The sequence below is a fragment of the Filicampus tigris genome, chromosome 21, assembly GCF_054856515.1.
Source record: "Filicampus tigris isolate MCC_2025a chromosome 21, RoL_Ftig_1.0, whole genome shotgun sequence".
NCBI classification, from domain to species: Eukaryota; Metazoa; Chordata; class Actinopteri; order Syngnathiformes; family Syngnathidae; genus Filicampus; species Filicampus tigris.
In genome coordinates, this window is record NC_141237.1 from 2261068 (window position 1) to 2285000 (window position 23933).

Consider the following 23933-nt stretch of genomic DNA (forward strand, 5'->3'; position numbering starts at 1 on the left):
GAGCGCTCGTAAACTTACAGTCGCCGTATTTGCGTCATATTTCTCAAAGCTCGGGTGTTTGCTACGACTTCACACAGGTTGCAAAAAAGCGCCTCGGCCTCGCCAAGACGCCGCTTTGCACTCATGTTCAATCAGCGGCATCTTTTCTCCCGCCAATAAGTCAACACGATAAGTATTCTTTAGCTCAGATCACATTTCCAAGAGAGAGAGAGAGAGAGAGGCCAAGGAACACATCTCAATTCCGTCGCCGTTGCACGCACATGCTGTGCCAGGAGCATCCTCCTGCTGGAGAAAAGGGACACTTCCCATTTGCATTTAGATGAGCGCGGTAATAGAAAAAGCACAGTGATGAATCTGGTGCCCAAGACAAGGCTAATGTGCTTGTATTTGGAATAAAAGTGCAGAATTAAACACTCTGGGGTGAATCGAAATGAGAGCGTGTGACTGGAAGAGCAACACGTGTTTCCAAACTTCCCTTTAGCCACTTGAGTTAAAAAAAAAAAATCAGTTCCAGTGAGATGATTTTTGTTTGATTTGCAGGTGGGTTCTTGGAACATGTCAAAACAGCGGTTGGCTGTCTAGTAGACGTTGTTCAAATTTGGTAGCATTTGGATAAAATCTCAAGTACTCGTTTGTCTTGAAATAACACCTGGAAATTGTCAAAATGGCTGGTGCATAGCTGCCTCCTGTGTGTTTTTGGGCATGGCTTCATTTTGTGGGTGAACTCATTATAGATATGTCTACCAGATTTAATGTTGCTAAGTAAAACTGGTTTCGAGGGTTGAATTTTCAAAAACACGTTTGACCAACTACTGGACGTGGCCAAAGTTAGCCAAAACTGTTCACTTCAAACCAAAATGGCTGACAACGTATGTCTTTTTGGACATGGCTTCCTTAGACTTTTTTGTGGGTCTATTCATTATAGAATGTCACGTTGCTAAGTAAAACTGTGGTTTTCAAATGTTTTGAACAAATGGAAATAGAAAAAATCTGCCTAAAATGTCCGCTGCAAAACAAAATGGCAGACATCCTGTGCCCTTTTGGGCATGACTTCTTGAGACCTTGCTGTGCATCTACTCATGATAGACATTGCTACTAAATATCATGTTGCTAAGTAAAACTGGGTTTGCAGGCTGAATTTTCCCCCCAAAAATGACTCACTCTTGGACATGGGCAAAGTCAGCCAAAACTTTTCACTTCAAACCAAAATGGCTAACCTCCTGTCTTTTTGGGCATGGATTCTTGTGACTCTTATGTGGTTGGAGGTTGAATTTTCAAAAAAAATCCATTTGGGACTCCTACCAAAATATAGTTTTTCAAAAATCTGATTAATCAGAAAAAAATCCGACCGGGAAAAGACACATTATCAGAACTAAAATATTAATATGTATCCATGTTATTTTCAAAATTTCACTACTATTTCAATGAATGAAAGACTGTTTGAATTGAGTGTTTCATTATTCACAAGGTTTGAACTTGCTGCTACACGCACAGACGCACATAGAACGTTAAGTTAGAAGGGGAATGAAGTACTTGACCTCGTAGCTTGTCGACATCTGATTGAAAGTGAATGTGACACCTCGTCAGGGCTGTGGTTTGATTTTCTTCTGCCGCTAAACAAGGTTTGGGATATATCACTGGGACCCTAAGTGCCCCCCCCCCCCCCCCCTTCATATCTAATTTATCGCCATCTGCTCAGCTAGGCTGTAAATCCGCATGGCGACTGACTCTCTCGCCATCGTTTTATCTGCTAACATTTAGCAACGTCTAATTAAGGAAAAAAGCGGAAGCAGCCATGCAGCAGCGTAATGGCGGTCGTAATGGTCGCGATATACTCTGCCTGTGAGTATGTGTGTGTGTGTGTGTGCGTTTGTGTGCACGTTATTATTCAATGGGGCTAATGAGAGCACTACCGCTGTAATGGTTGATGTGGTTAAGAGGCGACACAACATCAACTGTTTGCTAATAAAGGTTTTCAAGGTCAAGGGAACGCTGCGGAATTGTCCAGGTACGCTAACTGCAACACAGGAAGTTCTCGAGGGCAGTGGTTTTGGGGCTCTGGGGAGTAAAGTGAAGTCATTTGCATAAAATTAATGATGTCATATTTTTAAAAAGCGCATAGCCACATATGTGAACCGGCAATATGAACCCAATAAAACAAACATACTAAGCCAGTTATGCTTCCTTTACATTTTTTTTCTTTGTGACCTGATTGGAATGTATTGGTAGCTACATTTTTTTTTTTTAAACAAAGGTTTCACACAGTGAAGGTTTAGCCTTGAAACTCTTTTGTCTTCCAATTGTATAATGCCTAAGGTGTATAAACAGATTTTTCACCTGGCATTTTCTTTTCAATTTCTACAGCCACAAAATCTCTGTGCTACACAGCCAAAAATCAATTATCTGTGAATACCCATGTACAGTGTATACAGTTTAATCATGTGCTCCGGTGTGATCGTCATCATTAACACACAGTTGTCAATGTTGCATGAACACCTGTTGCGTCAAACATAAAAAGATCCTGCGTTAATGCCATTTGACTTTTACACTGAGGCTATTTTCAATTTTTGTGAGTTTAAACTTTACATTTCCCTTCCTGGAAAATGTCAACCGCTATCTGCAAAATTACTACCCCTCTGCTTCCCTTCCACCGCGTTAAAGCCATACGGCAACGAAGGGCTGCAAATTCAAGCCACGGGCATCTTTCCTTTGCTCAAACCCGAGCAGCGGGGTTGACGGCAGCAAGAGAATGGTGATTCCAGGCCGCCCCTCTGTTAGCCGCCACCTAGGGATTTTGCAACTCAAGCTGGCAAGCTTTTATTGAATGCACATCCACTCAAGCGGGATCAGTGGAGAACAGCGGGTGCCGGCCATCACCTGCACCCATTATCAGTCCATTACATGCACACCTCCACGAGGCTCACAACCACGTGCTTTTGCCATGAATGTAACCCCTGCTCAACTTATGAGAGCCTCCGCAAAACTGAGATAACCATTTTTAGACATAGTGTGCACGCTTTGAAAAGAGTGACGATCAGATCAAGCAGATCACTACAGTTGCGATCGATTCAATGCCCTGAGAAAGAATGGAGACGGAGATATATACAGCTGCGACATCTTAGTGTCACAAGGAAAAAGCCAGATGGCCGGCCAGATGGACAATTCCCGTTAACAAGATTTTATTGAAAATAGTGTTGATTTTGTTCCATAAACATGTTCTTGAACTGAGCTTCCTCTTTATGTTTTTTTTTTTTTTCATGTTTTCCAAATCCTGTAATTATCTGGATTAGTTACGCTTTTGGGAAGCGAACGAAAAGGTTCCTCTTCCACCTCTTCAACCAAACCATAATTACTCTCTAAAAAAGCAACATAATATCTTTGAAAACTCATAAAATGTATAATCAATTCCACAGAAGTGTCAAACTTCTGAGCGGCTTAGCAAAAGGTCAACAGTGGCATATATATTTTTTTTATTTTATACAAAGTCTCTTTTACACTGACTTTCTTGATCTCTATGATGATTTTAGACACGGACATGTTGACACATAATCTCCAGCTTGTTGGGGGTGGCATGGCGCAGTGGCAGAGTGGTCGGTTCCAACCCAGAGGTTGGGGGTTCGACTATTGGCAATACCTGGCTATTGTGACCATGTCGAAGTATCTTTGAGCAAGATGCTGAACCCCCAGTTGCTCCCGATGCTGCGTCATCAGTAGGTAGATGAGTTACAGTGTGAAGTGCTTTGAGTACCAAAGGTAGAAAAGCGCTTTACAAATGACAGCCCATTTACCATGACAGCCCATTTGAAAGAACATGTTTCCACCTTGAATGCTACCCTAATTAGCAGGCTGGCTACTAAAATGCTAACACCTCAATCTGTTTAACTCGTTGCTATGGTAAACGAATCACGCTCTGTCCCAAGGCACTAACTTGAGCTTTTTCTGATATCAGGCTCCTGGCGGTGTACATGAGCCCTTGCAATTGACTAGTGGTGACCAGTCCAAGGGTGTAACCTGCTTCTCTCATTAAGTCCAGTTCATCTGTGATTTTGAACGGAAAATAAAAATTGAAAATAGATGGATGGGATGTTAGGCAAATGTGTCAAGCCCCAAGTATTCTGAGGTTTGGTATTTATGTTCATATATCCATCCATCCATTTTCAACAACGCTTGTCCTAAGGTCACCGGTGAGCTTTAGCCTAGCCCAGCGGGTACACACTGAATTGGTTGCCAGCCAATTGCATTGCTCATATTTGTATAATTAGTGCAAAGTAGGAAGTAGGATATTATTGCGGCTAATATAGGAAACTCTCCAGAAACCACTCTCAAATCTGTTGTCTGAATCGTACCCTGCTTCTCTTGCCAGCATGACCCTGAAAAGAGTAAGCACTAAGAAAAGCATCAATTAATGCTTATCATCAGATTTAAAAGAAGCATTCCAGAGCCAACTTCATGATTGTGTTAGAACACTGTGGCGGCAGCGGCATCCTGGTAGCATAAACAGCCTTGGCAGGAGATGCCGGCCGCCATGTGTCACCATTTAAGAGTGTGTGTCTGTGTTGGCTCGCTCTCATAACAAACCTGATGAAAAGATGAAGACGTTCCAGGTCCTTCAAAGTTCTGGCATCCCCTTGACAATGCTGGATTGCTTCCATTTACTCGGAGAAGTATGCACAAACAAACACATACAATGCCACATGACGAATGGTCGCAAAATAATCGCCCAAGAGAGATCACACTCTCTCATGTGATCCTGAATCAAGGGGCATCACAGCATGTGTGGAGGAATTTGGTGTGGAAGAACAAGCCCATCAAACACTTTTGTGGTGCACTCAAGCAGAGATGGCAAGCCAGCAGATCGGTAGGCAGACCATCTAGAGTAGAGATACACCCCAAATTCTATTAAAATGATGAGGCTTAGAAGGAGGAGTATATTTTAGTTTCCTGAATAACCTCGTAAAGAAAGCCAGGTGCTTTGGTTTGGACATACTTGACCCACCTTAGGGGGCTCAGAAATTGAGCTATTTAGGTCAAAAGACGCATTTTGGCGTAGACTTGTTTAATGAAACTGTTCGTATTGGTTCTGGATTCTATTTTCCCACTTCCCATTCCTTCTCTACACCAGGGGTGCCCAAGCCCAGTCCTCGAGAGCCCCTCCTTGACCAGCCTGTTTTATATGTTTACCTCTTCCAACACACTTGATAGAAATGATCAGGAAGCTTTCCACTGAGACCACACATGACTTTGTACGACAATGCGAGCGTGCTCACATCATGTCGGTAGCTCAACACTTTCGTGTATTGCCTGAGCATGTTAGAGTAACAAATGCACAACGCCTCGAACACAACGCGCGTGGGCCGCACCATAAAGAGCAGACAAGATGACTCAGTTGACGTTAATGTTTGTATTGTTTTGCACTAGCCGACGGGCAGCACGCATGAGAGCGTCGCTAACACCGCGACTCGTCGGCCATCACCGCAACACGTCGGCCATCACCGCAACGCTCACTTAGCCGAGCCCGAGACGGGCACGTGAAGAGTTGTGCTAGCGTTGCTACTTTTCATTAGCTCGCCTCCACCTTGGTGCCTCCCTCCCACTCTTTCCCCTGAAGGCCTTGCCGATATTAAAATCTTCTCTGGCTGCGGCGCTGCACCCACTGCATCTTTGCACTCTCGTCGTGCAGCAGACAATATTGTTTGAAGCATTTTTAGAGTTTTCAGTAGAACATTGGATATAGTCACAGACTGTAAGTGATACTTCATATATATAAATAAATACATGCATATGCATATATATATATATATATATATATATATATATATATATATATATATATATATATATATATATATATATATATATATATATATATATACACATACATATATATATACGTATATATATATATACACATACATATATATATACGTATATATATATATACATATATATATATATATACGTATATATATATATACACATATATATATACATGTATATGTATATACATGTATATGTGTATATATATATATATATATATATATATATATATATGTGTATGTATATATACTTCTCAGCAGTAATGCTCAGTATAGCATCTTATGCTTTTTAACTTAATGTATTTTCATTTTTTATACCAAGCATTTTGATGTAAATTTCGACTTTAACAGTGATATCCGACATACACTGAAATTCAGGTTACATCGCCAGTGTAGGAATGGAACTCGTTTGTGAAATGAGGACTCCCTGTATAAATATAAGTAAAATGTTACCAACTTTTTATCATTGTTTGCATTTATGGGATTTCTTTATAGGCATGTACTTTTATGGTCAACAGGAAGAAGGATAATCAGAACCTGCTTTTATGTGTATGCAATTTAACTATGAAATACTTTATGAAAATTAGTTTGCACGCTGACCTTGACTTTTAATGTTTCTGTTGTGAGCAAATTATTATGAACATTATTATCAAAATTAAATAATGCTATTGTGCACTACATCACTATATCTGTACACATAACTGAAACCAGATGATAAATTGTCTACATTGATCCCTGTTTGTTTGTCATTTTCTTGGCAAGCAGGATGAAATTCAAAGTTGCATGGATTTTCTCTGCACTCCGCAAAAATCCACGGTGTCTTCTGAGAATCAAAACCGACATGCGAGGCCGACGACGACACTGATGATGCGTCGTCAGTGACGGGTCAGAGCGTGCGACCGCTAGCCCGACACATGCTAATGAATTTAGCTCATCAAATAAGCGCCGAGCCCTCTCGAGGCACCCCGATTTTGCAGGGTTTGCAGGAACAGTCATTTTCCATTATGGTTGCATGAAATGAGTAGCGACCTGCGGGAGAACCGAGGCTGACCCGAGTCAAGCCAGACCTCGCCGACAGAACTTTTGCAGATCGTTCGACTTTTTAGATAATGCGGTGTGAAGACGAATCGGTTGGGGTCAGTGGGCCACGCTGAACTCATAATCTGCTGCTGAAGTCGATGTTGCGGGTTGACATAATTAATCAAACAAGCAAGTCAACGAGGGCTCAGTTTATGAAATTAGCAGCTCACCTTCTTGCACTGCTGGAAATATGATTAAGTGATGAGGAACAACAAACCAGGTGAAGCCATAACAAGACCATAACATGTTCATAAAACACAACTGTAGACTATTATTGTATGCATTCTTTGCCAAAGTTGAAACAGTTCTCAGGGCAATAAACTGCATGCAGCTCTGTTTACCATTTGGCTTTGACATGATTGTGTTGCACACAGTCTAGTATGGCCGAGATTTGAAAGGCTTTGCTTAGTATTTAAGAAATGAACCCTAATGTCATGTCATAATCGTATGCGGTTGTTGTTACTCCTAATAAGCAGTGGTCATGATTCAATTTTTGGCGATGATATAAAAGAAACATTTGTATTGTCTGATTATGACTAAAGGTTGGAAGGTTTCCCTATCAAGTGTTTTTCCCTCCCAAATTTCCCAAATTAAAACATCTGGATGATGTCTATAACTGTTTAGTCTCTCATGTTTGCACCTTGTAATTAATCTAAACGTGGTCGTTAGCACTAACCGGACCTTTATTTGCACCATTTTTTTGCTTACTAAATTATCTCATTTGTTGCTCACTAATGTTCATGTCTGTTTTTTGTTATTCAGTATCATGTAATTAGTCTAGATAATATAATTATAGAGGGTAGTTGGTTTGTTTAGCCCTAACCCTAACAATAATGATGTTGGATAACAACTACTGTAAATGGAACAAAATGAGTGAGACGCAATTTGTTGTAAACAAACAAACAAAGGTCAGCTCTAAACTTAATTCCCAAGAAGCTGTCACTTTGTTCAATCATTCATATTCATACCTGTGCCCCCGCCCTCTTCCAGAACTTGCAAATTCCACCCTAGGTACTCTTTGTCTCCATTGAATTGCTAATTCTGCATGCTCAGCCCTGGGCGTGTTTGATTGTCAACAGCTCTCCACAATCATCCTGTTTTGTCTTTTGACTCAAGCAAAATTTTTAATTTGCCATAAAAACTCTTTTTATAATGGCCAATCATTTTACGAAGGGCATACTTGCATACTGCCAATCTCACAATTTCAGAGGGCTGAGAAATGAAATTAGTACCCCAAACATCTCAATGTCAGTTTTGAAAAACAACAACCAAAAACAGAAGGTATAGCTTCAGAAAGAAAATGTTTATTTCACACAAAGATAAGCAGTCTGATGACATATGACCAAAGGACTACATAGAAAACTGAGAAATGTAGCAAATGATTGCCATCTAGCATTTTCCACATTGCCACGGTGAAGCTTACATTTTCCACACGTGAATTTGCGGCGGTGTACACAACGTCGAGTGCTCCTATTTTTATTGCACAGTATGCTCACCTGGCACGGAGTCTTTTTGTGCTGCTCAGAAGCTCTCTTCTCACGACAAATCTGTTTGCGCTCTTTCTCCAGTGTCTTTTCCTGCACGAGCCTCTTTTTGAGTTTCTCTGAAAGCTCCAGCATGAAAAATATATATTGGGGGTGACTTTGATCAGCCCCAAATGTCATCATTAAGTTTAGGGTTAACTTAGAAATATGTGTAGGGGGTTAGGGTTTGCCCTTTGCCAATGACGGGGGATTCTAGCCGGCCTGCATTTCTCACTTCCTAACCCACAGATTCCAAACGCGGAAATTTCACTCCCCCATGTCTTGCATGGTCTTTGTAATTTTGGATTCCAAATTTCAATTAATGGAGGTCTGGCCAGAAGGGTTGCTCGTTGTTGGCCTTCTGTGTCCGATTTCGAGACCCCATCCCCAGGGAAAAAAAATCCAAGACCTCGCTAAAGGTCTGGAGGTCCTAGATCGGGTCCATATTTTCCCATCCGGGAATTTGGATAGTGGTGCCATGCGTAATGTTAGCGGATATGCCCAAGTTTAGGATCCCTTAGGGCAGGGGTGGACAATTCCGGCCCTCGAGGGCCAGTATCCTGCATGTTTTCTATGTCACCGTGGTGCAACCCACCTGATTCAAATGATCAGGATCGTTATCCAGCTTCTGCAGACCTTGCTGATTATATGATCAGTTGATTCAGATGTGTTCCAGCAGGGAGAGTTGGAAAACAGACAGGACACTGGCCCTCAAGGGCCGGAATTGTCCACCTCTGCCTTAGGGGTTAGGGTTAATTTTTACTGAGAGAGAGTTCAGGCACTAACCCTCACCCAGCCATGGCTAGAAGTCGTATCATGACATCGTGGCCAGCGAATCATGTAGCATTATTTGTGTCTTCATATGATTTTGTGTTGTAGTTTGACTTTTTAACATTTTTCGGAGGGTTTCACTCTTGCAGTTTACTTTATCTGGCATGGAGAATGCGACTCAATAAGTCGACGTGACAAGGATGTGACAGGCAGCGTTGCGGTCTCACCACAAAGGACACAAACACAGACGAGTGGCAGAGAGAGCAGATTACGTATTAAATTGCACGTCTGCAAGCTGGATTATACCTTCTTAAGCTCTTTCCACATTGCCTCTTTTTCAGCGTCTGTCAATGGGCGTTTTTTTTCCCCGTCAGTTGGCAATGATATCGAATACTGTAGTTGCCGATTGTCGGCTCGATACTGTGCCAACTCATTTGCATGTCATGCCCTCATTTGAAACTGTAACCCTTGTTTGAAACACTAGTCCAGGTTTGAAACCCTAATTTAAGACTGAGAGTCACATCCTCAACGAATAAGGCATATACAATGTATGCAAACTTCACAGAAACCCGTGCTGGTCGTAATAAAATAAAATATAGCAGAAAATACATTTTCTATGATTTTTTGTTTCAGGTGATGACGTTCTGAGGAGCGCTCCGTCCTGACCGACACAGGAAAAAGCACCCTTCCTCTACTGCCGCCATCCCACCTCTTTCCTCGCCAAAGTGCTTTCACCGTGGCTCAGCTCTCGCCCCCGTGCCACTTCAACTTTGAGAGCTGACCCGCACAGACCGCCAATGCTAGCAAGGAACTGCCTGCTGCTGTTCCTTTGGTATCACCTGCAGGAAGGCTCGGCCTCGCCGCCACCCCCAATAGGGCCGCCCTCCTTGCCATTGGGAGCCGGCAGGATGGCTGGGAGGACGCGGCCCAGGAGTTTGCTGGGCTCTGCGAGGAATGGCCCAGCTGGGTTCCAACGAGTTAAGAGGGGCTGGGTGTGGAACCAGTTCTTTGTGCTGGAGGAGTACATGGGCTCTGACCCACAGTACGTGGGCAAGGTAAACCACATTCTCAAACTTTTACTACTACTACTACTACTACTACTACTACTAATACTTCTACACCTACTACCACAGGGTACAGAGAAACAAGATAGAGATTTTAAAGATGATCATTGAAGATCTCTTGGCTGTGTGTCACCGTAAAACATTTGAGAGATTACTCAAAAACCCTGTCTTGAAACAACTAACACTCATGTGAAACCCTAGCTTAACCTGAAACCCTGACTTAAAACTCCACATTGAGACTCTGACCCTTCTTAAAAAAGGGCAAAAATTCTTAATCAATCCCTGTTTGAAACCCTAATTGGAAAACCTAACATCTTACATCTCCGACCATAGTTTGAAATCAGAACCCAGGCTTGAAACCTGAATCCTTTTTGAAACCATACCCTCAGTTTGAAACCCAAACTTTATCTTGAAATCTTCTTTATCTTCTTTTTTTTAGTTTGTTTGTCACACCCAAGGTCAACTTGAGTTACAGTCGAAAACTGATCAGGATTTATTGATCCGAACTTTACCACTGGTGGAAAATTACCTTAGTTGCACCAGACTTCATTATATCTATCCTTTGCTGTCCTTTTTGAAATTTTTGTTAAAGAATTTGAGATAACCTGACCTTCAGCTCATCAAACATAGTACTAGATCGCTAATGGCAAACCATCATCAGGCACTCACGTGGACTCTACTTTATGCCTTGCTTGACGATCATTGACTCCTCTACTGTATGAAAAGCATCTGTAAATGGGAGTGGGCATTAATGACGTTGATGGTGGCGTAAGCTGGAAGGATAAAAGCCTGCAGAGATGAAACCCGCTGAGGGTGAGGGCAGGGTGACGGTGACACGGTCGTTGACGCAGTTATCAAGTTGACTTTAAAGAGCAGAAAAGATCACAGTCCTCCTTTCAAAAGAACATAAATGAACCCAAGTGGACCACCGGCTGGGCCACCAGCATTAAAGGAGCTTTTAGAAGGTATTCTGAGTCCAGGCTGAAAGTGTGATTTCCACTCAACAAATTTGACGGTGTGTCCTTGTGTGTGTGTGTTTGTGAGCAGGAAAGCAGAAGTCAAATGAAGAAACAATTAGCAAGCTAATTGGCGTAATCGTTTCTAGCTGCCTGCCTATTTGATTGAGACAAAGCAGCATATTTTCTCTCACCAATGAGCTCTTTAACGATTACGCACTTAAGCAAAAGTAATGGTGTCACGGGGCTCATCGTCCTTCAGTGTTGTACTTTGATTAGCACGTTTAGCATGTATAAATCGTAGCATAAACGAGTCGCACTCCGCTTCGGAGATGAAAACGGCGTCCTGCATCAAGTGTCTGTGTAACTGCGGTTCATCTATTTTCACACTGACTATATTTTCAAGGCATACTCCCGATTCAGCTCTTGTATTGGCTGTCCATTGAGATGTACCTAATATTGTGGAAAAATGCTTGTGTATTTCCAGTGTCTTTATGCTGATGCACGGCCATTATGCATGTTTAATGGGATGCACTGATCTGGTCTCCAACCTCCACTGTTGTTGTTATCGCACTGGTTTGTTTTCATCTCGTCAGCCATTAAGATGCATAAGTACAGCATCTCCAGCTGTGCGTGTGGTAACATTTGCCATGTCAGCCCGCCCAGCACGATCGTCCGCAGCACTCAGTCTCCTCCGTCATCTTGTATTAATTTACAATTTACGTACCCTTCGGGCTGCTCCATAAAAGTCAACGATTTGAGTCGCGGATTGGACGAGCACCCGAGTCAAATCCCATTTTGTCCGCCGTATCGCTCCCATTATTTTCTGCTTGGTCAGTGCGCGCAAACACACACTGGGAGATGCACGCGGGCAGAGTCAACTGAGTATTAATACAGAATTCTGTGTGCTCAGCACATTCAAACACACATATATGGTGCTCTCATTGCAGTTATTGTTATTATTAGATTGGTCACCAAAGTTATGGATCAACTGGTTTGCGAGAATGAAAGCTAGTGGGAGCAAACTGCTACTACAAGAAATGTATCCAGAAAAGTAGTCCCAAAAGTCAAACTACATCCCAAATACAGTGCTAGGCTATGTTGTTAGCAGTACCAAACCATTACTTCAGTAAAGTTATGCAGAAAAATGGTCCCCTAACAATGGTCTCAAAACCATGGCTAAATCTTTTTCTGTTCATAAGCTAATATCTGATTAGCATCAGACTAGGACTAGAGAACATACAACTCCCCTTTTTTTAAATGAGCTTTGTATTTTCAATTTTTTTTGGGTGACATTTTGTGGCATGTCTGCAATTATAAAACACTTTCGTGTGACGAGGCTTCAATTATTTGTGAATTTTTGCATTGTCCGCAGGGGTCAGTCGCTAGCAGCGTTGCGGCATTTCACTGCATACCCTCGGTTGGTTGTACATGAATCACTCCACTCAACTGCAAGTTCAAGAAAGTAATTTTTTGGTTGGAAGTTAAGAGTGCGTTAGCACCAGGCTAGGTTAATAGCCGCAGGACCAACGTACCCATTAACTGTTGCTGTCAAGTGCAATTCTAACTTGGGCATGACTAACAACACGGGACATCTGTCAAGACAGCATGTAGAATTTGACGTCACGATCAGACTTGGGAGAAGGTGAGTGAGGCGGCCAGGGAGTGAGTGAAGGTGTTACGGATCACCTAGTGATCACCTAGTTATGCTATTAGTGCTTGACTTTGTCCTTTGAGCTGCTGGGGATGCTGCAAATAACTTTTCAGTTCTTATTTTATGTACACACAAACATGGTAAGGTCACTTTTGGATGCACGTTTGCTTCTTTGGAATTTTTTCCACACTCTAAAGTTGTATTGTATTGTATTTGAATATGAGAATCGGCTGACTTTCTTCTGAAAGAATTTGCGCTCAGTTGCGTCACATTTCCCTGCGTCTGACCTCATTTAACCAAAGTGGCAACAAGCCAGGTGACATTTTTATATTGATTTAGCACATGAATAATTGCTAATATGTTTGCGTTGTGAACAGCCGCCACTAACTGTGAAGACAAACAACCAGCAGGTGCTGCTAATTGTCCTCGTGGCTCACCAAGGTGCAAATAAGGTTGCGCGCTGCCGCTATTTTACCAGCAACACAGGCGCTCTTATTAAAGTCATCAAGCATGTTTTACATGCGGCCTCTTCAAAGTTCACCCCGCCTCATCCAGAGAAGCTTTGCTGCCATGCAATGTTGTTAAATGTCTGTCCTCTTAAAGGGGAAATATTATGGAAAATTGAGTTTTAAATGTTCGGACATGGTGGGCGACACGGAGTGATCCCGGCTGCAAATAGAGAACAAATGCAAGTAATTAAAGCCTCGCCCTAAAAATGTTTAGAATTGCTTGTATTAATCGTTTAAACCATAAATGTACCCCAAACCATAATTCCAATTATTTACTCGGCTAGTTCCTGGGATATTATGATAAAAGCATGCCACAGATATTATATGAAGACACATTGGAATTGTTTTAATTTGTGATTCACAATAGGAATGCATGGTAAAAATATATAAAAAAATGTAAAAGAATGCTATCCAACAAGGCCCAAAAATGTATACTGTATTGGTCTTTTTCTTTTTCTTTTTTTTTTTTTATTAATCAATTTGCGCTTCTGACAGCACGTCCTAGGGTGCATGTCCTCCACATCATTGCACATTAGTGGTTCAAGCGGCAAGCACGTTAGGGGGGTTAATCTGCCAATTAGCTCACGCGGAACGCCGGTGATATGCGAGCAAACGTCAGCCGTCAGTGTTCCGACCGCTCGGGCTGAGCGAGCGCAGACGTTAGTTTTTCGCATTTGGTTCTGATTGATTGAAATGAGAGTCATGTCAATTTGGATTGTAACATTAATTTGATTCATTCAGGGTTAATTACATTCTGACCAATCCCAAGAAGTAATTAGAATATTGAAAGAAAAAAACTGATATATTAAAGTAAACTTGTAGCTATATCATTATGGCTTTACTGTAAATGGTGAATTCTAGTGGTGGCGTAGAACTTGTGGATATGACCTTTTTTGGGATAAGTCGCAAGGAGCATCTGGAGTAGCAGCTGTGCACGGCAGGAAGGAGACCTACAAAAAGAGAGGTAGAGATGTGTTTATATTAAAGACTAATTGAGATGAATTGGGAGTAAAAATAACCTCACTAGGGAATGTAAAAGAACAAAGGAACGTCACAATTTTAGGGCTTTAGATGTAGATCTAAATCTTGATGAGAACATTATCAAAAATCTCACTAATGATAAGATCAATTACATTGAAATCTAAGATAATAACCAGTTAGCATCAAGCAGGGTTGATTTATTTGGGGTTGATTTGAGTCAGTAGGACCAAACTATAGTTTCAGTAATCGTAAAAAATAAGTCCCAAAAGCTAGTTCCAAAATCCGGACTAGACCCCGGGTTGGTTTTTATGGGAATCATTGCATTACCAAACCCAAGACTAAGATGTCATTTTCTGTTAAAAAACAAATAGCCAGTTAGCACCTAGCTAGGTTGTTAGTCAGTACAACCAAACTGCAACGTCAGTAAAATAATCCTGAAAGGACGCTCTGCAAGCTTCTTCCTATACCAGCCATGGATTGGTTGCCAGTCAATCACAGTGTGAGGAACCTACTGGGTACTGATTCTAAGTCAGGATCCACAACAGTATCAGCCAAAACCAAGACCAAGGATATAATTTTTATGTTCAGAAATGACCAGTCAGTAAACACAAGACTGAATTGAAAACCAGTTGGACCAAATGTAGTGACGGAATCCAGAAAAAAAAAACCCTGAAGGTCAGATTACACCCTTGATTTGTTGCCATTCAGTCACAGTTTTATTGTGAGTGAGGCATCGAGTGATAACTGATCTCAAAGTCACTTGCCACAACCCCAAGAATATCGCACAAGAAGCTGTAATCTTCCATTGATAAGCAAATATCGCAAAAGAAGCCGTAATCTTCCATTGATAAGCGAATAGCCACCTGGCACCAGGATAGCCACTTCTTGTACACTCTGACTTGGTCAGCACCAAATTACTAATTCAGTTATCAGTACTATACAATACCACTAAAAATAAATTCAGCTCTCCGTACAATTAAGGTTCAAAGTGCTGCAATTTCAGATAAAAAAAATATTCGGCAATTTCTGTACGAATGCAATCGCCCTTGGAAATGTCCAAAATGTTCACTGCAGTGTGACAGGTGGGTGACGCGCCAACGCTTCTGACACTGGAAGACTAAAGGTCGCTCATTTAAATAAAAGTCAATAAAGCACCTTTAAAACCAAAGGGCAGCACTGCATCTCCTTCCTACTTGTTTGCTACGTCGCTTCCCTCTCGCCAAAGAATGACCGTCCCGGTTTTTATTGATGGCGCTTCCCCCGTCCAGCTTCCCGTCTCCACTGAGATTTATTAGGAATCTAAACTTCCAATGAGGAGTCATGAGGGAGGAAGTGGGGCACATTTTCCGCCACGCCCCATTAAATATGGTTTAGTTTAAGTGCTTCGGAATTTTGCTGTAAAACGCTCTGGTAGGCGAGGTGTCCTGTCGGAGAAAACATGTTAACAGTGGGCGGATGGCAAAAGCTGCATTTCTTAAAGATCTTAAGTAAGACGGACCACAATAATTAATCCAAAAGAGGAGAGCAGACGGCTGCCCAGAGCAATTGTCACTGACCTCCAGCCTGCTGAGGACATGACAAACCTGACAATCATCTTGTTTATCTGTGAGTGGCTTCCAGCTAGCGGCGTGGCTAATGCACTGACACCGCTTATCAGCCATTTGATGATCTTTAAATGAGATGGATGTTTGAGCGGACTGCAGGAAATATGTGGACAGCCTACAACATATGGACAAGTCACCTTTACACTGACAGGACTTGGAACCAGATAATGCTTGGGAGCCTGTACCTCTTTGATACTGGAAAATTGATACAAAGAGTTACCGTATATCGTAGTTTGATTGACCTAGCTTGACTGTACCCCAATTTAGACAGAACAGCTTCAACTCTGCTGTGCTGATTGGCCAAGACTTTCGTCAGGTTTGCTTTCTGGTTACTAGTCCAGTCAGAAAATCCCCAAAACCGAACCATCCATTATTATTTTTATACCACCTGTAAGGACAGACCACACACTGAAATGTTTGCAAGTTAGTCACAGTTTAGTTGGGAATGTTGCGCTGAATTGGGAATTGATCCTAAATGAGCAACGTGCCCAAAGAAAAACTGATTGTGAACTCCAAATGTCGAGGAATATAATTTCTTGTTCAGAACCTTTATAGCGAGAGCCAGAAGGACCAAACTACAGATGTGGTAATTGTAGGTTAATTTTTTAGTAAAAAAAATGGATGTATACGTCTAGATTTCAGTTAGCTATGTGAATGACTAAATTAACAAAACCATGCATCCTAATAATGTGAATTTTTTTTTTTTTTTTTTCTTTTAATCAAGGTTTTACATTAAGGTGTGTCACTATTGAACAAAAATAATTGCTTAGTCTATTTTTTTTGGCATCTACCATTAGATCTTTGGCATTCTAATAACTTCTAAGAACTCGCCTGAATCAATATTTTTTCATAAAAACAAATTTTCAACATATTGGTAAATACCCACTGCCATTTCGTTGGTGCCCATAAAGCAGTCTGCTCCTCATTAAGAGGCCACTAACAGTTGAAGCTCGATGATAAATGTCGCTGGATGAACGGCTCAAATCAAAGCTAATGATAACCATTCATCTGTTCTGTCAAAAAAAAGTACATTGTATGTTTTTTTTTTTTTTCTGCTTAATGGACTTTTCTCCACAAATGTCCAGCCTCATATTTCCGTGGAGCTATGATTGCCATTAGTATCACTTACATGTGCGTCCAACTTGTCTGCACGATGACATTCAAGTTCCACATTGGAGTAAAAGAAAATAATGGCCGGCGTTGCTTAATCAAGTGTGATATGAGAAAAGGCATCGACCCAATCAATAACTGTAGCTAACATCATATGTGGCGGGCATGATAATACGACAGAAGTCATTTAGATGCTTGACCTATGTGTCCATATTGTCTACAAACGCGCTAACTCGTTCAAACAGCTGGCATTGCACTGAGCCAATGCAGACAGACGGATAGCTATGGTCCACCAAAATAATAAATACATCTGCGAACGATGAACAGCAGTAAAGCAGGGGAACACCCATCATGACTCAAATCAAGTCAAGTCCCGAGTCCCTAATCCCAAATTCAAGTCGAGTCTCAAGTCTTTTAGTTTTGGTCCAAGTCGCAATGACTCAATTCCCCATCTTTGCTTGCCACTGAGCTAACACAGCCTCAGTTACATGTCATATCTGTCTATCTATTCAATTTTGTGGCCTCGCTCATACACACACATGCCCGCGACACGCAGATAGCATGTAAGCTTTTCATACAAGACTTCATTTAGTCCGTGTGCTGCAGAGTGTTGCTCTAAGCCTGGCGGTGGAGGCGTGACACAGCTACAGATAGCAAGGTGTCATCTGCCGAGAAATGGCCCGCGCGCTGATATCGATCAGCTATAATAACCTCGCTGCACTGCTTCCGATGCCTGAGCTTTCTCGCCGCCCTACTGTACTTCTGTGCTAGTGCGTGAGCGCTTCTCTGCGGCTAGCTAGCGCAAAGAGATAAACAAACAAGCATGTCAGGTGTAGCGTTATCTCAATCGATTAATTCGTAGGAGTTAATTGGCTCTGCGGCATGAAATAACATTATGTACTGTAGCGTATGACAACGCTATTAGCATATGTACAGTACAAACGGTGAACCGTTGCTATTCACAAAGGGTTAGCAACCAAGACTCGATGCGATTAGCAAAAATCTGCAAATTTTACATGCATTCTCACCCTAAAAATGTTTAGAATTTAATAGTATAAAGATAAAACTTTATCATATTCCGTAGATGCTGTCATTCTAAAAATACTTTACATGTAGTACACAGTGTTAGTGTAGCACTTATTTTTGAAAGAAAAGCACATTTTTTTTCTATGAAGATAATACTAAGTTCATCAGAAATATAGCCCATATTGTTGATTGTGGTTAAAAAGTGTTGTGTTGTATGTTTGACGACTCTATCTATAGTTAAGCACTCAATGTACCTTACATTGAATAGCCCTTAGCAGCTGATCAGCTGTTAATGTCCACCACTGCCAATAGTGATACAGACCTTTCTCTGCATCATATTGAGAAGTTTTCCTATACTGAAATCTTCCATCATGGTTCTGCTAGATGTCAAAGTGGTCAGCTACCATATGGTCGTCAATGCTAGCTACTCTTGCGTTGATATGGGGCTGAGGGAGCAATGCATCTGGGTGGACGTTTAAAGGTGTGACTGAAAGAGAAAGAAAATGGCACCAAAACCCATACAAGCATGCAGTGAACTCCGCACAGGAAGGCCAGAGGTGGGATTCAAGCCCCAAACCTCAAAATTGTGAGGGAGGGAGAAATTCTAAACCCCGGTCCACGTGCTGCCGCTTGCTCGGAACAGGATCATATGCAAATAACCTCGGGCAATGAACCACATGCTGTCTCACTAAGAGATTAATACCTAATCACAGAGCATCTTGTTCTGGCAATTTCCTGTTACAGAAATCAGCAAAAAAATCAAACCTATTCCATGTTTTCATGGACCACATTTTTCAAGATAAACAACTTGTTGTTGTCTTGAAAGATTCCACAGCGCCCCCTTGGGTGAAAGAGTTAAGTTAAACGGGGCCTTTCAGACCTCATGTGGAAGTAAACCTGATTGGTCAGGCTTCCCAGGCCCATTTCCGGGCTTCCTAAATACACATTCCTCAGAGGTGTGCCGTATAATCCCAGTTGCAGAAATCCAATTACGCCATTTTCTTCACAGGCTGCTTACATTCTACACCCAAATCAGTCAAATTAATCAATATGCAACCATTGCAACCACATCATGTGAGTGTAGCACGACGCACTATTCTCTCCCCTGGCCGAGAACAAGATTAATATTCATATTCTTGGAGCACTGCGAGCATTTTGTGGACACAACTAATGTGAGAAAAGTTCTTAAATGCGAGGCCTACTTCAGAATTTGTGTGTTTACAAATACTGTAGTTGCTTTAAGCAACCATGAATTAGGGAGCAAGACATTCTGACTTTTGCCTAGCTGTAAATTAACAGTCGGCCCCATGCTGGGTGCTCCTCCCATGACTTTTCAGTGATGCCATTTTCAAGCAACTACATTGAAGCACTATAGTGACAAATTCAAAACGTAAACAGAGATGCTTTATTAGCACATATTAGCATTAGAAAACGCGATCATATTTGTTTCTAGCTATTTGTTGATCTGTATTTGCCGTTGTCTGCTACATGCGCCGCATATACAGATCAGTAATTGACAAAGTGTTGTTGGCAGTTGAGTTTTGCTGCATCCACCAGGGAAAATTGTTCTCCTCACCTTTTCCTTCAAACTCCAGGCTGTTGTCTCGTCACATTGTCCTATTTCCACTGCCCCCGTCGTCATGGCAACAAAAGCCCAGTGGCCCTGTAGAACTGCGGGCGAGTAAATGGCATTAAACAGAACCGCTCCCTCAAACCCGAGTAATATCAACAGGAGCTTTACAAGCTGAATGTTTAATAATGTAAACATTATCCCCCAATTTTTTTTTTTTTTGTGCAATGCAAACTTGCAAATTGGCTCTTGGAACTGAATCGGAAATGCAAATGGGAAAATACAAAAAGAAACAGCGTGTCACCTCATTAACTTTTATGTAACGAATGAGAGTAAAAATGTCATTAATTTAAACAATGAAAATCAAGTGTATCAAATGTTTCATTAATTGGCACACAGTGGAGACGTATGATTGAAGAGTAAAACAAAACAAAAGAATGATTTTCTTTTCACTATGCAGGGAACAAAAAAGACAATTTGGTTTTGGCTACAATTTGTGCAGATTAGACAATAAATCAATAGAACACTGTGCGCGTATGTGTGTGTGTCACCTTCGTCCACATGATGTGTTTGTTTTTCACATTTTCCAAATCTGTCGGCCCATTTGCAACATATCAGCAGCTATATACTCTATCTATCCATCTATCTTTCTTGCCCGCATGACATTTATGTTAACTTTTTACGAGACTTTCATTGCAGGCCCCTCCCGCCAAATTGCATAAGACTCCGCAGATGTTGCACTTTTCTTGGTTTGATTGTAAACTCACTCGGCGGACGATTAGCACGCCGGCACTTGCAACAGTCCGTCTGTAGGATTTGCAACGCGCTTCGAGCAAAGTCTCCAGCAAAGTGCTTTCATGTAACTATTAGCATCTGCGGGGGCCGAGTCCACGCGGAAAAAACACCAAACAATAAGTGTGGATGGTAAATGAAGCAACAACAGCTTGGTAAATTTGCGAGGCTTCCCCCTGCGGGTACGCCTCTACAATCTGTTCAGCACCATGCAACCAACACCGTGTTTTATTAAAAACTTACAAACCTGCAAGTGCATGTTTCAGGAGAGCACCCGAGAGCAAAAACTCTCTTAAACTCAACAGCCAAAGAATGCCCACAGGAGATGGTAAACTTTGATTTGAGGCAACAAAAAGACACATCTGCCCGATGATTGCCTTTCTTTTTACTTCGTACGGCAGCGCCAACATCACAAGACAAGAACACGCCTAACATCATTAGAGTTTTTTAGGCTTTTATCTGCTGAGCGATTAAAGCCTCAAGAAAAACAAACATAAGCATGAAAAGATGACAAGAAAAGCAAAATGGACCCTCACAATGCAAACAGTTTGAACAAATATGTTAAATATGGTTCCAAAGTCACCCAGGTCCTGTGGTATTTTGATCTTGTGGGTGTTCTTTGACACACATAAGAGTGATAAGCAGTGGAATCACAGCAAAAAGGTGATGAAAAAATAATGAACTTGGCGCCAAAGGTGGTACAAAATCAAGGCCAAACAGCCCGAAAACATTGTGTTGGCCTGTTCCAAGGTTTACTGTTTTTCCAAGTTGTGTGCAATCAATCATGAGTCAGCGAAGCAACCAGAAGCACGCTAAAATGTGACCTGGATACAAGTTAGTGCCAAATGGTGTGTACATTGGGTGGGGCACCGACCTGCATTGTCGGTAAGTCCTCTCGTGCTGTCTATTCCCAACCTGGGTAATTCTCCAAATCCCTTCCGTTGTTATCGCGTCAAAGGGCTCATGTAGTAAAAAAAATTAATGAAGTAGTTCAAAGAGCAGTTGTGGATGCGCCATGGGAGATAACGTTGTAAAAACTGTGTGGACTGACGTGTGTTATTCAGAGGTGGCAAAAGTACTTACACTCTGTACTTAAGCAAAAGTAAAGATACTTGTGAAGAAAAGACTGGTAAAAGTAGAAGTACTGATTCAATTCACTTAAAAATTCAGGAAGTGCAGACTTTGGTAACAAAAAGTGAAAAAAACGTTTTTTTTAGATTGTCAAGCAAGCTTTTTTTTATGCTGGCACAAGTCACAATACATTCCCTACAAGCCGTCCTTGGAGTCAAAAGCATCCAAGAATTCCTTTCAATAAGACCTTCAATGGCAAATATCTTGCTTCTCCTAATTTGTAGCATCGTCATTGTTATTGCTAGCTGTTTCATACCCCTCCTAAGTCCCTAAGATCTGAACCGCAAATCTCAACCACAGTTGACTTTCCCTCGCCCTATTTTCATATTTTTTTTACATAATGCCATTATAGGTGGAAGTTGTAAAAAGTGAAAAGCTCATTTTGACAAAGTAAGTCAAAGAAACTCTGGATACTGGATCTGTTTCCTACTGTATGGAGTAAAGGTATCATGTCATAAAAAAAAAGTATAAAACTAGATACTCAAGTAAAGCACATATTTGAACTATGTTACGTGGGGCAGATTTGAAAGAAATGATTAGGAATTGTGACCAGTCAAGGGTGTAGTACTCCTTTCCCAAGTCAGCTCTGATAGGCTTTAGCGACCCCGAACAGGATAAGCAGTATAGAAAACAGATGGATATTAGGAAGTTAAGCTTCTCCATGTCCATGCAAGGCCAGTGAAGAACTGAGTCTGTCAATAATGTCTTTGGATTCACCAGTCAAGCGTAATTTACTAGAAAGGTCAACAATCAAGTCTTCAACACAGACATCAGAAGCTAATAAGTGGACATCGACTCTTGAGTGAACCTTCAGTTTGATGACTGATCTGAAATAAATGCAACGTTGTCGCTTGGCGCAGGATGTATCGACAAGCATGAGAACAAGTACAAGAAAGATGGAGTCATCGGTCACTACAGTCCGTTAGCTGTGAAGTAGTTTCTTGTTGTTGAGCCTCGGAGATAAACGTGCTTCACACCAAAGAGTTGCACATGAATAGAATCAGGTCTTAATCTCTGCAGTGAGCATTTATTATGTATGAGAGATTTATACTCATTAGTCAATAGAACATTCTGACATTCAATCATTTGCTTTTTTTCTTGATAGCGTCTGTAGAGCTTTGAGTTTCTCTCCACTGTCCCAGGCGAGTCCCGTTCGGTGGCAGCTCTTCCCCACCCCGAGTCCTCCTCGCGACATTATCTGTGTCAGTGTTTGCGCTCAACGTATCCTCATGTTTTTTCGTCTTGCAGCTTCACACTGACCTGGATCAGGGCGACAGCGCAGTCAAGTACACGCTCTCGGGTGAAGGGGCCGGTTCCATTTTCACCATTGACCAAACCACGGGGGACATTCACGCCTTACGGAGTCTGGACCGCGAGGAGAAGCCTTACTACACGTTACGCGCCCAGGCTGTCGACCTCAACAGCAACAGACCCCTGGAGCCCGAGTCCGAGTTTGTGATCAAGGTGCAAGACATCAACGATAACGAGCCAAAGTTCTTGGAGGGGCCGTATCGGGCCACCGTTCCTGAGATGTCGCCCGTGGGTAAGGCACCAAAGATGACCGAACCACACTGTTTTTGTGGGTTGCTTGAGATTTCCGTGTTAAATTAGCAAACAGAGGACATGTCTTTAAACTTTCAGCTTTTGCGCATTACCAAGACCGGGATGACTGACCATCTACACATGCAGACAGTATATACAGTGCTCAACATTTCTTAGAAATCATTGAATCGCCACAATTTAAACTAGAAAGTACTCAGTCTGTAAATAATAAACAAAGGGTAGATTTTTATGACCATCTTCTTAGATCTGAAGTGAAATTATATCTCCCTGGCATTTGTTCAGAGCACTTCTTGTGTAAGCCCTGCGGAACTCCACTTTTAATTTTCAGCAGCAATGAGGTGTAACTACTAATCAACAGTAGGTGAATCCCTTCCCTAAATAAATTCTGCTGAAAGCCTTAAATTAAAGCACTGGCAGGGCAGTGATGTGTCAAATGTTTGCCAGAAGCGAGACAAACATACAAAGTGCACATTTTCCGGGCCGGTGGGAAACAAGGAGGGAAGCTTTTCTTTTGTTTGATATACTCACCCAATTTTCCCAACACATCCTGGGTGATTCTTAGGTTCCCCAGATGGGATCCCTCAAAAATTCCACTCAATAGTGTTAGAAAACATAAGTTCCTGCCACCAGTGCCTGTGATTTGTCATCATGTCAGGACACCCGGGAATCAATGATAGACTTGAGCTTGTGAAACATACAGGAAGTCGAGCATTTTGGTTTGAAGGTGCCAAGGGGTTACACATCTTACCTCGGAAATTTACCGGATCACCATAAATTGAATGA

The 23933-nt window shown here is 41.7% G+C and overlaps 1 protein-coding gene across 1 annotated transcript in view; it reads left to right on the plus strand.

Moving 5' to 3' along the window:
* LOC147127119 (cadherin-12-like) overlaps positions 1–23933 on the plus strand; it is a 91175-nt gene that overhangs the window by 16148 nt on the left and 51094 nt on the right. The window contains exons 2-3 of the mRNA XM_086021597.1: positions 9824–10245; positions 22836–23130. Of these exons, the coding sequence (XP_085877723.1) occupies positions 9988–10245; positions 22836–23130 (553 nt within the window). The 5' untranslated portion in view covers positions 9824–9987. The remainder of the gene's footprint in view (positions 1–9823; positions 10246–22835; positions 23131–23933) is intronic.